We start from the raw sequence: 15,946 nt of genomic DNA, 5'->3' as shown, positions 1-15,946 counted from the left end.
AAAGGATATAAACACATTCATAGAAAATGCAACACAAATACCTCAAACATTTAAATATATGCTCACACTCATTCTTCAGAGAAACACAAAATTATAGTGAGAAATCAGTTTTTACCCATCAAATAGTCAAAGACAAGAATGTAAGAGTAACAGGTGTTCACATATATTGCTAATATAAGTTTAAATTCACAAAACTTCTATGAAGGTCTATTTGGCAATATCTATCAAAAACAACAAATGAACACTATTTGATCCAGCAGTTCCACTTGTAGAAATGTATCCTATAGATACATGAGTCCAGGGTTACACGGTTATTCACTAGAGCACAATTTGTAACAATTAAATTCTGGAAAGAATTCAAATGTCCATCAGTAGGAAACTCATTATGAGACAGCCACAGAATAGAATACAATGCAGCCATTAAAAAAAAGAAAGAAAGAAGGAAAGAAAGAAAGAAAGAAACTATGCCCTAATGAGGAATCATCTCCAAGATATACTGCTAAGTGCTCAGAAATGTGTGCAGTATGCTACCATTTACACAATAATACAGAATTAATAACTACATACAATCTGCTTGTATATGCATAAGGTATCATTGAGGGATACATAATAAATTACTAACACTGGTGGACTCTGAGGAGAAAACCTATGTGATTAGAGAATAAGGGTTGGAGGGACATTTCACTGTGTACTTCCCCTTCTGGATTTAGAACCAGAAATGTATTTCCTAGTCAAAGAAATAATTACAATATTCTTTAAATATCAGAAATACCTGCCACTATGGCATACATTCTCCCCAATCAGCTGAAGTTGAACAATGACCTAGCCCTTTAAGGAGGAATTCACTTCAATCCCCACCACCACTTCACTTTTTCCTATCTGGCCCTCTAGGCTTTACATTTCTAAGCCCTGTTACAGACTACCAAACTGCTAAATATTGGTAACTGTTTAGAAATTGAAAAAGGAGGGAGGGGGAATCTAGAATTTTTATTTCTGGGAGAGGGAAACTGAGTGCTATCCAACCAAAATAAGGTACAAGAGCAAGATTATTAGTGAAAATTGGGGTGTACATACTGAGTTGGTTTTGAGGTGCTTATGGAACACCTAAATGGATAGCATTCAGGGACTTCCCTGGTGGTCCAGTGGCTAAGACTCTGGGCTCCCAATGCAGGGGGCCGGGGTTTGATCCCTGGTCAGGGAACTAGATCCCACATGCCGCAACTAAAGATCCCGCCTGCTGCAACTCAGACCCAGCGCAGCCAAATAAATCTTTTTAAAATAATAAATAAATGGATAACATTCAATAGGCAATTCAGAGCAAACATCTGTCAGACATAGCAGTGCCTACTACATTCTCATTTAATCCTCTCACAAAAAACCTTGTGGCAGGTGGCAATATCCTATTTTCCAGAGAAGTAACTTACCCAGTTACACGACCCCATCATAACTCATTCTGTACTCCGATTGCCTACTGACTTTCTGTATTCCCCATCAGGATTAAGATCTAAGAAACCATGTCTATCTTATCCTAAACTGTATCCTAGCACCAAGCACAAAGCCTGGAATCTAATTAATATTTGTTAAAGTGACCAATTCAGAATCACTAGGGTAGGATTAACAAGTGCCTTTGCCACTTACCATGTGAAGTACCTCAGTTTCCTCAACTATTAACAGTACCTATCTCACAGGACGTGTTTTGAAAATTAATGAGAAAGTTCACAAAGTGCTTAGTTCGATGCTTGGCACATAAGGAATCAAAAGATTCTAGCTATCGTTAACAATGAAAGAACAGAAAGATAGGAAGAAATGGAGGCAGCATCAAAAGAAGACAAACTTAAGGAGGGAGTGTCTGGTACCAGAGGCAGCAAAGAGGTGCCCAAAAGGCAGCAAAAAGAACTCGTTAGAAAGCTAAGAATAAGGACTATTTTAGCATTCAGACAATCCATGATCACCTTTAGCAATGCTGTTTAAATGACATGAAGAAGCCAGATCGAGACAGGTTGAACAAATGTGTATATTCTCAGAACACACCTGTCCAATGAGATTGTGATCTGATGACCAGCAACTGATACCTTATTCATCTTTGTGTCTCTAAAACCTGACACATTAAAATATATATTGAATACATTTGTTAAATGTATAAGCAAACAGAAGGGAGAAAAAAATGGACACTAGAAATGCAGGCTCTTCTCTAAAGAAGCCTAGCTATGAAGGGAAGAAGCAAAGAAAGCAACTGAACGCATATATCACAGAGAAAATGTTTTTAAAAACATCCATCTTGGGACGTTTGAATGCAGAGATGGTGCTATCTAAGGGGAAGGAAAGGAAGCACCAAGAGACCAAATAGGTAGTTGCTGGCAGACAACCAGACATGAAAGAAAAACCCACAAATCTCCAGTTGTTTTATCTTAAAGATTTTTTTTCTTTAACATAAACCCTCAGCCTGTGAAGAAGTCTTTTCTTCTGGCAAACTTTTAAGTTCCACAAGAGGTCTTAACCCTCTAGCCATCTATTCTGTGTCTGCTACAGCAGAGAAGCTGAACTTTTAAGAAACAGCACTGACTGCCCTCTCTCTTTAAATTCTTGGCCCCAAATCTGAAACAAGGAAAACATTGGCAATCCTACCACATTCCCTAGAATATGTCTTCCAAGTCTCCAACATTACTATCTCTCCTCAAATCTCCTACATCCTAATCCATTCCCCCTTACTTCTAAGCAGATCTTCCTTCACACCCCATTGAGCAAATAGAAACCATTAGACAGGAAGTCTCCCTTCCTCAACCACCAAAACTACCAACCTGCTTGCCTCTGTATCCACATTCTCTGCTATCCCTATTTCTATGAAGGAAGTTTCCCTGTTAGAAACTTCATATAGCTGGCCCCTTGTCATTCATCTCATTGTGGCCATCCCTGATCGCCCAATCTAAAATAACCACCCAGGGCTTCTCTGATGGTGCAGTGGTTAAGAATCCGCCTGCAAATGCAGGGGACACGGGTTCGAGCCTTGGTCCGGGAAGATCCCACATGCCGTGGATCAACTAAGCCCATGTGCCACAACTACTAAGCCTGCGCTCAAGAGCCTGTGAGCCACCACTACCGAGCCTGTGTGCCACAACTACTGAGCCTGCGCTCTAGAGCCCACAAGCCACAACTACTGAAGCCTGTGTGCCATGACTACTGAAGCCCGCGTGCCTAGAGCCCATGCTCCGCAAAGAGAAGCCACCACAGTAAGAAGCCACGCCCCGCAACGAAAAGTAGCCCCCACTCTTGCTGCAAATAGAGAAAGCCCATGCGCAGCAACGAAGACCCGGTGCAGCCAAAAATAAATAAGTTAATTAATTAATTAATTAAAAATAAATAAATAAACACCCAGTTACCTCACATCACCTTAAAACCAGGGTAATTCTTTGCATAGCACTTTATCACTGATATTCTCTAATCTATATATTCATGGTCTCTATCCCAGTCGTCGAAGCTCCATTTGAAAGCAGAGATCTTTTCTGTCTCCTTAACCACAGCGCCTCCACTAAATAAGACAAATGCTCAATAAATATAGGGAAAACACGCCAATAAGTAGGAGGAAAGAAAACTGCTTCACAAGATTTTCCTGAAAAAAAATTTCCTTGTAGAATCTCCCCACTACTGCCTCCATTTAACAAATGGGAAAACTGAGGTCCACCGCAGCAGCAGCCAGAAACAGAACCCAGTTTTCCTGGCTCCCAGTCATCATAGAAATTTAGCATCATCTGTCATCCTCCCTATAAAGTTTTTTGGGTTTTTTTTGGCTGTGCCACACAGCATGCAGGATCTTAGTTCCCCGACCAAGGATCGAACCTGCACCCCCTGAAGTGGAAGCGCAGAGTCTTAACCACTGGACCACCACCCTATAAAGTTTTATGGTACCTTACAAATAAATACAAGTTCAACATCCACCTATGACACTGTAATGTTAGAAGTCAGAAGAGCTAGGCTTGATGGGAGGAGTATGACTAAAAAGGTTGGGGGGGAGGTTTCCATATAATGTTTTGTTTCTAATTTCCCTTTGTGAAAATTCACTCAACTGTACATTTACCATTTGTGCATTTTGTAGTATGCTGTACTTCAATAAAATGTACCGAAAAACTGGCAGGGAATTTTTTTTTTTTTAAGCCGCGCTGAGAGGCTTGCAGGATCTTAGTTCCCCAACCAGGGACTGAACCTGGACCATGGCAATAAAAGCACCGAGTGCTAACCACTGGACTATCAGGGAATTCCCATGGAGCTTTTAACTTATGCTTTCTTCTGGGAGATTTATAGTTTCAGGTCTTACATTTAGGTCTTTAATCCATTTTCGGCTCATTTTTGTATACGGTGTAAAATAAGAATCTAACTTCATTCTCTTGCGTGTGCATATCCCGTTTTCCCAACACCATCTGTTGAAAAGAATATCCTGGGACTTCCCTGGTGGCCCAGTGGTTAAGAATCCGCCTGCCAATGCAGGGGACATGGCTTCGAGCCCTGGTCCGGCAAGATCCCACATGCCACGGAACAACAAAGCCCGCACACCTAGAGCCCGTGCTCCGCAACAAGAGAAGCCACCGCAATGAGAAGCCCGCCCACCACAACGAAGAGTAGCCCGACTGAGCACCGCGGCTAGAGAAAGCCCGCGTGCAGCAACTAAGACCCAATGCAGCCCAAAATAAATAAATAAATTTAAAAAGAAAAAAAAAGAATGTCCTTTCTTCATTGAGTGGTCTTGGCATCCTTACCAAAGATCATTTGACCATATGCAAGGATTTATTTTTGGGCTTTCTATTACATTCTATTGTTCTATTTGTCTATCTTTATGCCAGTAGCACAATGTTTTGATATCAGCAAGTAAGACCTACACTTTGTTCTTTTTCAAAACTGTTTTGGCAGGGAATTTCCTGGCGGTCCAGTGGTTAGGACCCCAGTTCAATCCCTGGTCAAGGAACTAAAATCCCACAAGCCTCGAGGTGTGGCCAAAACCAAACAAACAAAAGAAACTGTTTTGGCTATTTGGGACCCCTTGAGATTTCTTATGAATTTTAGAATGCATTTTTCTACTTCTGCAAAAAATGCCATTGGCATTTTAACAAAGACTGTGTTGTATCCATAGATCTCTGGGTAGTATGAACATCTTAACAATATTAAGCATTCCAACATAAGATATCTTTTTTTTGTGGAACCTTTAGGGTGAACCTCAGTGTTTTTTTTTTTTTTGAAGGGGGTGTAATGTTTAATTGGCATCCAAAGGTAATCAGCTAGATGTTAAAAAATAATGTACATCTCACAAAAAATTACATTGTCCTTGACTTCTGCATCTCTCTGATCCATGTTATTAATAGATCATACTACAATACATATGCCACATACTGAAACTGTCCCAAAGCATCTAGATATATGAAAGGAGACATTAACATTCATTGAGTCATTTAATTTTGTCATGAGCTGACAATTATTAAGTGCATTTATCAAGCCTCATAAGATTTATACAAACTGGGTCATTTTACCCTACTGTCATAGCCCAAGATACAGTGTATGTTTAAAGCCCAAATTGTAAAATTGCAATTAATCTTACTGTTTTGGGGCATTTTTATTTTTTTTTTTACAACTGTGAGTTTGTCTTTTTATTTCTGCATTGTTCTATATTTTTTTTTCAGTTTTATTTTTTTATACAGCAGGTTCTTATTACTTATCTATTTTACACATATTAGTGTATATATGTCAATCCCAATCTCTCAATTCATTCCACCACCACCACCACCCCTCAGGTTTTTTTTTTTTTAACCAATTTTTTTTTTTTGGCCAAGCTGTGTGGCTTTCGGGATCTTAGGTCCCTGACCAGGAATTGAACCCAGGCCCTCTACATTAGGAGCACAGAGTCTTAACCGCTGGACCACCAAGGAAGTCCCTCCCTGAGCCTCAGTTATTTAAAGTGGTAAGTGAAGAATACTTTCCGACAAGCATATAAAGATTTCCAAAGTTAATGGATGTGATGAGTAAATTGTCTTAAGAGTACAAGGTCAGGGACTTCCCTGGTGGTCCAGTGGTTAAGACTCCGTGCTTCCAATGCAGAGGGTGTGGGTTCAATCCCTGGGAGGGGGGAACTAAGATTGTATAATGCCGCGTGGCACAACTGGAAAAAAAAAATTTTTTTTTTAATCTTCTGAAAATAGTTTTGTTTTTTTTTGCAGGTCCACCAAGAGAGACTCTTTTCTCATTTACACATTTGAGCTAATATACTGAACATAACTCCTCCACCCCACCAAAATACAGGTACACAGGTACGTTAGCTAAATCTTTCACACAAATATATTCTAATTACAGTGACATTAATTCATCATAAAACTAACTTACAAGAGGTTATCCATCTCATTTTAAACAGCCAAATACTAAGCACCAAAATAAGCCCCACACCAACACAGATGAACCTTCCACTTATGGAAATAGGAAAGACAAACCCCAGAACTTTAAGGATTACTGAGCTAAACCACTGATTTTTACTTTGACATCTCTCATCTAAAGGTACGAATAAGTAGCTCAGAAATTATAAGACAGTTAAAGTAAAATTCAATGCATCACATAAGACTTCCTCTTTCTAAGCTTTCTCATTCCTCCTTACCGCTATAGTACAAACTGCTAAATTCTTTTGTAACATAAACAAAAACGTTAACAACTACTTAGAACTATTTAGAAAGCTAATAAGGACAAAGACTGATTTAACATTTAGACAACCACTGATAACCTTTAGCAACGTTGTTTAATGGCATGAGGGGAGAGAAGCCAAATTGTAGCTTTTTACAGCTGACAAAACTGTAGCCCAACATTCACCACTTAAGCAATGAAAGCGGTATCAAAATCAACTCTGAATTGTGGTTTATTTATCATTCCATTTTCTCTCTCTACTGGTTTGGAAGTTAAACATGTTTTTATTATTTCAATGGTTATACTGGAATTATAATGTGCATTCTTAGTAGTCTATTAAACTCACGTAGGGATTCCCTGGTGGCGCAGTGGTTGAGAGTCCGCTTGCCGATGCAGGGGACACGGGTTCGTGCCCCGGTCCGGGAAGATCCCACATGCCGTGGAGCGGCTGGGCCCGTGAGCCATGGCCGCTGAGCCTGCGCGTCCGGAGCCTGTGCTCCGCAACGGGAGAGGCCAAAACAGTGAGAGGCCCGCGTACAGCAAAAAACAAAAAAACAAAAAACTCACGTAAATTTTCTTTACCCTCCCCCTTAAACGCCTGAAACGCTTTACCCCTGAATTGCCCCAGGAACTTACTTAACTAAAGAATGATGCCTTTATTGTTCTCTCCAACAAGCTAATTAGATTTTCATGCAATTTCCTCTCAAGCTTTGGGGATGGGGGAAAGGATGAGTAATGAGGGAATAAAAACTTTAAATACTAGGGTTTAACCTAGAGTCTGCCACTTAATAATTTGGGTTATTTCTTGTTTCTTCGAATAACGGCCTGTTTCCCTTCACTGTTCAAAAAATACCTTTATGTCTGAGTGGCACTGTGTCGTTTTCATAGCAATCATATCTTCTATCATTCCCTCCAGTCCTTCTGTTACACTCTGCGCTTAAAACTGCCCATTCTCCAAGCAACCAAACACTGCTAGAAGTGAAAAGACCTCGACGCAGCGCTAGAAGATGCTTCGCCTCCCGATAAAATCCCCCAGAAGCAGCCAAGTCCCCCGCCAACGTTCCCAAAATCTAAAAGAACCACGATGCTCTCCACCACAGACAAAAGAAATGGGCCTTGCTGAGGGCAGGAGGGTACCAGGAGAGCGAGGAGACTGAGGGGAACGAGCCTCACCGCGTCCCACGGCGGAAGTCCGCGGCGTTCGGGAGCCGCAGCCCCAAACAATGGAGTTTTCCCGCCTCCTCAGGGCCCCGCCCCCTGCTCCAGAGCCGGCGGAGGGAAGCGAACGCACGAGCGCACGACCCCGCCCCCGAGAGACCCCGCCCATCCCGACCCACCGGTCCAGCCTCCTCCCTCGTGCAGGGTTTTTTTTTTTTTTTTTTTTGGCGCCAAATCTCTGTTGGTTATCTTCGCGATGTGTTTGCGGATCATACCGGAGGCGCACGCCAGGAGTGCGGGGACAGCAAGGACGTGAAGGTACACTGCCGCGCCGGGGCCCCGCCTCCCCGCCGATAGCCCCGGGCCTGGGGAGGAAGGAGAGGGGCAGGCGATGGAGACAGCCGCCGCTGCCCCCGGCAAGATGGCGACCGCGAAAAGCGGGGCAGGGGGCGCCAGCCGACCGGCGTTACTGCCAGTGAGCGAGGCTCTCTGCAAGAAGTGGGCTTCTCCAGTGTCCGGACCTCCCCGAACAGCGACGGTTGTTCACTGGAAGGAAAGTCCTCCCACCCTCCGGTCTGTCTCTCCCGGGGAGCCTCCGTCCACCACCCCCTCCCTGCGGACTGGCCAGTGCCTCAAGCTCTCCACGGTCCAGCTTACTTGTCGGCGGAAACTAGCTCCGCGGTGATGGCGGCACTGGCTGTGGACTCTGCGGCCATCGTTCCCCTGAGGTGGTGGACCCGCGGACGGGATAGTGCCTGTGAGAAAAACAGAGAGAATTTGGAAAGCCAGAGACTTATTCGTGGACAGAAAATGGCAGATTGGAGACCCCGCGCGGCTCGGCCCTCTTATAAACCAGGGCCCTTCGCCCCGCCCATCCACTTCCGGATCCTCCCCCTCGAGTTTAAAGGGCCAGGACCCAGCCCCAATCCTGCCCAAGGACATCTCCCACCCGCGCCACCTGGTTCTGCGCTATACCTTTCCTCCCTGGCTTCCGCGAAAAAAGCAACTTTTTGCTTCTCTAGCAAGTCGCGTAAGAACTAGAATCTTGGTACTACTACTCCTGACTGGACGGCGGCCAGCGACTTCCAGAGAAGGGGAAGCTGGGGCTGCCCTACCTGTTCGGAGCGAGTAGCCGAGAGTCTCTTTACAGGCCGGATACTCAGGAAGTTAACTGAGATTTTCTGTCGGTCCGCTCAGTCGTAACGGATGGACACGCAAGAGCCGAGCACGTGTATACCAGCAACGGCTAGAACAGATATAGGTGAGAGACGCGTGGCTCTGAACCTCAGCAACAACTGACGCAAGGAAATGCTGTCGTAGGATTGGCCACCGCCTGAAACTACCGCGCTTGATTCAAAGCTGGGGACTGCGGCGGGACGCGGCTGGCTCCTCCCTCTGGGCCCGCCCCCTTCGGCTGGCCCAATCTGCTGAAGCCATGCTCTTAGGCCCTACCCAGACTCCCAAATCTGACTAGCTTAATGCTCCCAGCTCTTTTCGTCCACTCCAAGCTACAGTTTATACTTTGTCCGCTATGTCCGGGGGCACTGTGCTTAGACATTCTAAAGCTATTAGCTGTCTTACTTAATCTTAACAGCAACGCTACTACAACGGTGTTATCCGTCCCATTTGGTAGAAATAGAAACCAAGGTTCAAAGAAGGTATGACTAGCTCAGAAGGTTGCAAGACAAGTCATTTATGGGAAGCAGTGTGCCTCATTTCCTGCAACTCGCTGAGTGGAAGATAACTGCACTTCTTCACATCTGGAGCATAATCCATTGCCTTCCACCATGGCCTTGCCTACAAATGTCAGAACAGGAATTTTATTTCCGTCCAGGTTCAGACATACTGAGAAAGATTCTTGGGGAGAATTCTTATTCCACTCTGTCAAGACTCAGGCAGTTTGAAATCTTTAGGGATAAAGACCTGGACCTGCGGGCTTCCCTGGTGGCACAGTTAAGAATCCGCCTGCCAATGCAGGGGACACAGGTTCGATCCCTGGTCCGGGAAGATCCCGCATGCTGCGGAGCAACTAAGCCCCTGCGCGCCACAGCTACTGAGCCCGCGCTCTAGAGCCTGCGTGCCACAACTACTGAAGCCTCCTTGCCTAGAGCCCGTGCTCCCCAACAAGAGAAGCCACCACAATGAGAAGCCCGTGCAATGCAATGAAGAGTAGCCCCCGCTCGCGGCAACTAGAGAAAGCCCATGTGCAGCAACGCAGCCAAAAATAAATACATAAATAAGTTAATTTAAAAAAATAAAATGCAGTTAGACCTTCTAAATCATCTTCCCCAGGTCAATGGAAAACTGGAAGTTTATTTTTTGGAGAGGGTAAAACAAAAAGGAGGTTGAACTGAGAGAAAGTTGAGGGTAGAAGAAGTATATGGAAAAGACGGATTAAATGAATGATTACATACAAAACACTGAGATCTTGTGATAGACTCCTAGTTGTCTTCCAATATCGATTTTTCTCTCCTATAGTAGTAATAGAACCCTGATTTTTATTTATTTATGCACTTATTTTAGTGCATAACCCCCAGAATAAAAACCAAAATTGTCAATGTCCCCTGGAACTAGAAGTGCTCACATGATGACACTCTGGTCAATGAAAAGTGAACAAAAGCAATGTGTGCATCTTCCATATAGCGACATCAAAGGGAAGGGGCTTCCCTTTTCAGAAGGTGAGGTGGTGAACTAACTTGGACCAAGTCAATCAGGGCCATGCACCAGGAATGACAAATTAGTAAGATGCCTAGGTTCCTAGCATCACGGAGCCACCATACAAGCTCTGGGCTGCTTACTCCAAAAATGTTATATAAGAGCGAAATAAACTTCTTAGATATATCCATCATATATTAAGCAACAACTATAAGAATTGCAGAAGAAATAGAGATAAGTCAACAATTGTAGCTGAAATTGTTAACTCATGTCACTCAGAAACAAGCAGACGAAAAAGTAAGCAGAGATAAAGACATGACTAATATTATTAATATGCTCTAGTGACTAAATATATAGAAATCTATGCTCAAAAATCAGCAAATACACATTACATTCAAACATCATAGATCACTTACAGAAATGGACCATTATTAGGCCACAAAGAAAGCCTCAATACATTCTAAAGAATCATTATCATTTTCATATAGACCATATTCTCTAACCACAAGCTTTATTGCACTGCAAATTAACATTTATATATTGTATAAATAAATAGCCCTTGGGTTAAAAAAATCATGAAGGAAGTTAAACACTTAGAGCTGAATGACAATAAATACACTACACGTTAAAATTCATAGGACAAAAGAAAATTCATAGGACACAGATTGTATTTTGATGAATTATAGCTTTCAAAGATTTTATCAGGAAACAAATAGAAAAATTGCTCAAAGAATTCAACTCATGAAGTTAGAAGAAGAGCAAGAGAGAAATCTCAAACAAGAGGGGAAGTACATAAGGAAGATAGGGCAGAAATCAAGAGAGAAATAAAAGATTAACTAGAAACTGGTTCTTTGAAAAAATAAAAATATATAGATAGAAAAATATAGATAGCAAATGCAAAAAAGAAAATGCAGAAGAAATAACTACAGAAATCATAGACACAATGGAAAGATAATTGTATTAAGAATAATTATATGCTGGGACTTCCCTGGTGGTGCAGTGGATAAGACTCTGTGCTCCCAATGCAGGGGGCCTGGGGTTCGATCCCTGGTCAGTGAACTAGATTCCACATGCATGCCACAACTAAGACCCAGTGCGAACAAATGAATAAATAAATATTGAAAAAAAAGAATAATTATATGCTAATAAATTTGAAAACCTAATGGAGTGATCCTAGAAATAAACAAAGTGTCAAAATTGGCACAAGAAAAACCAGAGCTTAAGTTGATCAATAAATAATAAACATTTGAAAATGGTAATCAGATGTCCTACCATTCCCCCCAAATGCCCAGATGGTTTTATAGGTGAGGTTAACACATTTTCAAGAAACATTTCCATACGTAGAAAAAAAGCAAAAACTTTTCTAGGATAATAATAGAACTCTGGTTTTTATTAATAAGATTTAGGGAAGACTTTCAGTTAAAGATGGTGGGTTGAACACATGCATTTATGTATAGCAAAAAAGAAAAAAAAAGAAAGAAATGTTAATGTAGTCTTTTTTTAAATTTATTTAATTTGTTTTATTTTTGGCTGCATTGGGTCTTTGTTGCTGTGCGCAGGCTTCCGCTAGCTTCGGCGAGCGGGGGCTACTCTTCCTTGCGGTGCGCGAGCTTCTCATTGCGGTGGCTTCTCTTGTGGAGCACGGGCTCTAGGCATGCGGGCTTCAGTAGTTGCGGCACGCGGGCTCAGTAGTTGTGGCACATGGGCTCTAGAGAGCAGGCTCAGTAGTTGTGGCGCATGGGCTTAGTTGCTCCACGGCATGTGGGATCTTCCTGGACCGGGGCTCGAACCCATGTCCCCTACATTGGCAGGCGGATTCTTAACCACTGCGCCACCAGGGAAGTCCCAATGTAGTCTTTTTTATTTTTTTAGGCCATGCAGTACAGCATGTGGGATCTTAGTTCCCTGACCAGGGATTGAACCCATGCTCCTGCAGTGAAAGCACAGACTGTTAACCCCTGGAACTCCAGGGAATTCCCAAAGGTAATGTAGTCTTGATTCCAGAAATAGGAAAATATAAAAAATAAAATTGTAAGCCCCTTTGACTTATGAATGTCACTGCATACATCATAAATAAAATATTAGCTAACTGTACTAATTAAGATGGGGTAGGGACTTCCCTGGTGGCCCAGTGGGTAAGACGCCACACTTCCAAGGCAGGGGGCCCAGTTTCCATCCCTGGTCCGGGAACTAGATCCCACATGCACGCCGCAACTAAGAAGTTTGCATGTTGCAGCTAAGAATCCCAAATGCTGCAACTAAGACCCGGCACAGCCAAAATAAATAAATAAATATTTTTTTAATTAAGGAAAAAAAAGGTAGATTTTGCTGCGGTGGCAAGTAAACCCAAAACTTCAATGGCTTCATTCAATAAGATTCAGTTTCCACTCTTACTATATTTTCATCTCAGGTCAGCTGGAGGCTTTGCTCTGTGTCATCCTCATTCTGGGTCTCAGGCTGCTGGAACAGCGAACATAAATAATATAGAGTATTGCTTGTCACTGTTTCAGAGGGTAAGAGAGAATATGTTGGAACTCACACTTGCTCTTAAAGCTCTCACCCGAAACCAACACATAATCACTTTTTTTTCCCATTGGCCAGCACAAGTCATGTTAATATCTCTGGAATACTAGAGTAAAGCTTTAATGCAAAAAATGACACCCTGGATCTCCACAAATAGAAGTATCATCTACCTCTGTTGTGGCAGAATTGAATGGCTCTTGACCTCATGATCATAGCTCAAGGTGATGTTTACACTGTTGTCAACACAAGTTATTAAACTATAAAGTCAATTAGAAAGAAACATCCCTAAAATTAAAGAAACAATCTTGGTTCTCCACTCCATTGAGAGAAAAACAACTCTTTAATTAATTCAGGTAGATCCTGGATGTAGGGAAATGAAACAGAATGATATTTAAATGTAATTAAATGTGGATTAACTATCCTGGCAAAAATATATGTTCTCCATGTATTCATTATACTAGCTCAGGTTTGCTTGTCATGTTGTATAAAGCAACCTATTAAAACCTCAAAAGGCCAAAGGCCCAAGAGGTAGTGAAACAAAACAAAGACACATCTGGACAGGCATATTTATAGCTTTATGAATATACAGATGTCAAAGTGCAGATGATCCTCAAAGAGGAAAATCAACAGAACTTGTCATGAACATTCTAGAAGTTAACATCTCAAACCAATAAAGTGATTTTCAATGTTTTAATTCTTTGGACAAATATCAGGACTCCTTCATAGATCACATTTTCCTGGACAAATACTGTGACCTCTTTCATATGTATGTTATCAGTCCCCTTTCACCAAGTATTCTTTTTTGGTTTGCCAGACTTTTTTTTTTTTTTAGTATAGTTGATTTACAATGGTGTGCCAATCTCTGCTGTACAGCAAATGACTCAGTTATACACACATATACATTCTTTTTTTTACATTCTTTTCTATTATGGTTTATCACAGGATATTGAATATAGTTCCCTGTGCTATACAGTTGGACCTTGTTGTTTATCTGTTAGTTTGCCAGACTTTGACTACAAGGTTCATATTCTCTCTCCTACAGAATGTCACAAGGTCTCAGTTTTCCTACCTGACTGTGAGATATCCCCTCCTCCCTGCAGACCGCAGGGCAGTTTCTGAAAGGGGTCTTAGATTGTACTTGTGTATAAAAAATTCTGATGTAAGGAAATGGAGTGTGGTGGTGCTAGCCTCTGGCTGGTAAGCACTCCCTTCCTCTAGAATATAGTCTTATAAAGGCAAATCTCATTTTAAAATCTGAGTTTGTGGTCTTTTACTCAAAACAATCATATAAAGAATCCTTTTTGCAAAAATACTTAAGGACTTCATAGCTTTCCCAAAGGCCTTCCTTAATACTTTGATAAGCCAAACATCCTCTTTTGAAGTCTAGTGTCTTCATCTTTGATTTTCTTTCCCAATTAACTGTCAGATCCTCACTTTTCAATAGCTTTGGGTATGATGTGTTAAGTTTCCAACATCACTTCCATTGCTTCATAAGGTACTGTTAACTTTTGCAAGACTTGCAATTTCACTTTTCAGTGGATGTGCGCTGTACTGCCCAGTGATTTAGACAAAGATGTCAACAGAGAAATGCTAATGTTAAGCAGGGTGAGATGTTTGAGTTAAGAATAATTTCTAAGTAGTCAACTTATTAGTGAATAATTTGATGTTATGACAACTTTCACTTCCTGATATGAGCTGAATTGTGTCCTCCCTCCTCAAAATCATATACTTAAGTACTAACCCCTAGTACCTCAGAATGTAACTGTATATGGAGACAGGGTCTTCAGTTAAAATAAGATCATTAGGATGGGCCCTCATCCAATATGACAGCCTTATAAGAAATTTGGGCACAGGGAATTCCCTAGCAGTCCAGCGGTTAGGACTCCACGCTTTCACTGCTGGGGCCCAGGTTCGATCCCCGGTCAGGGAACTAAGATCCCGCAAGCCATGTGGTGCAGCCAAAAAACAAAACAAAACAAAGAAACAAAAAAAGAAATTTGGACACAGATGTGCACAGAGGGAAGACAATGTAAAGACACAGGAAGAAGATGTGCATCTACAGGCCAAAGAGAGAGGCCTGGAACAAACCTTTCCCTTATGTCACTCAGAAGGAACCAATCCTGCTGATGCTTTGATCTCAGATTTCTAATTTCCAGAACTGTAAGAAAACAAATTTCTGTTGTTTAAATCACCCACTCTGTGGTACTGTTATGGCAGCCCCAACAAACTAATACATTTCAAACTCTGCTACCTCATAACTGTGGAAAGTTGGATCGTGAAAGGGTATAAGGGAGCTATGGAATCATATAGCAAGCTACCTGGGGAGGGTGAGATCAGCAAAGATGTCCCAGAGGAAGTAACAGCTAAACTGAATGTTTAAGTAATAGATGTTCATCCAACTGTAGGCTAACAGGTGGATTGTTCCAGGTAGAAAGGACCAGAGACAAAAGACTAATTTCTCGGGTTGGTAGATGCAAACTATTACATTTAGAATTGATAAACAACAAGGTCCTAATGTATAGCACAGGGAATTTTATTCAATATCCTGTGATAAACCATAATGGAAAAGAATATTAAAAAAATAGTGTATGTGTATAACTGAGTCACTTTGCTGTACAGCAGAGACTGGCACAACATTGTAAATCAACTATATTTCAATAAAATAAAATAAAATAAAAAGACTAACTTCCAACATGCCTCCCTACAACCACTTGGCCTCTCCCATTGCGGAGCACAGGCTCTGGACGCGCAGGCTCAGCAGCCATGGCTCACGGGCCCAGCTGCTCTGCAGCATGTGGGATCCTCCCGGATCGGGGCATGAACCCATGTCCCCTGCATCGGCAGGCGGACTCTCAACCACTGCGCCACCAGGGAAGCCCCCCTACAACCACTTTTTATCCCACTAATCCATTTTCCCCACTGCACTAGCACTGTATTTCTAAAACACAAATCATGCCATGTT

At 42.1% G+C, this 15,946-nt stretch overlaps 1 protein-coding gene across 6 annotated transcripts in view; it reads right to left on the bottom strand.

Moving 5' to 3' along the window:
* NASP (nuclear autoantigenic sperm protein) overlaps positions 1-9,043 on the bottom strand; it is a 36,902-nt gene extending 27,859 nt beyond the window's left edge. For 2 of the 6 annotated variants that reach the window (XM_060089722.1, XM_060089725.1), the window contains exons 1-2: positions 8,464-8,648; positions 8,082-8,171 (exon numbers count right to left, since the gene is read on the bottom strand). In XM_060089722.1, the coding sequence (XP_059945705.1) occupies positions 8,082-8,171; positions 8,464-8,522 (149 nt within the window). In that variant the 5' untranslated portion in view covers positions 8,523-8,648. Of the gene's footprint in view, positions 1-6,994; positions 7,129-8,081; positions 8,172-8,463; positions 8,649-8,921 lie in introns of those variants that run through there. The other 4 variants (XM_060089723.1, XM_060089727.1, XM_060089726.1 and 1 more) reach the window with 4 other exon arrangements.
* Between the last annotated feature and the right edge of the window lie 6,903 nt (positions 9,044-15,946).

The sequence above is a fragment of the Mesoplodon densirostris genome, chromosome 2 (genome assembly GCF_025265405.1).
Source record: "Mesoplodon densirostris isolate mMesDen1 chromosome 2, mMesDen1 primary haplotype, whole genome shotgun sequence".
NCBI classification, from domain to species: Eukaryota; Metazoa; Chordata; class Mammalia; order Artiodactyla; family Ziphiidae; genus Mesoplodon; species Mesoplodon densirostris.
This window is presented reverse-complemented; position numbering and strand designations above follow the sequence as displayed.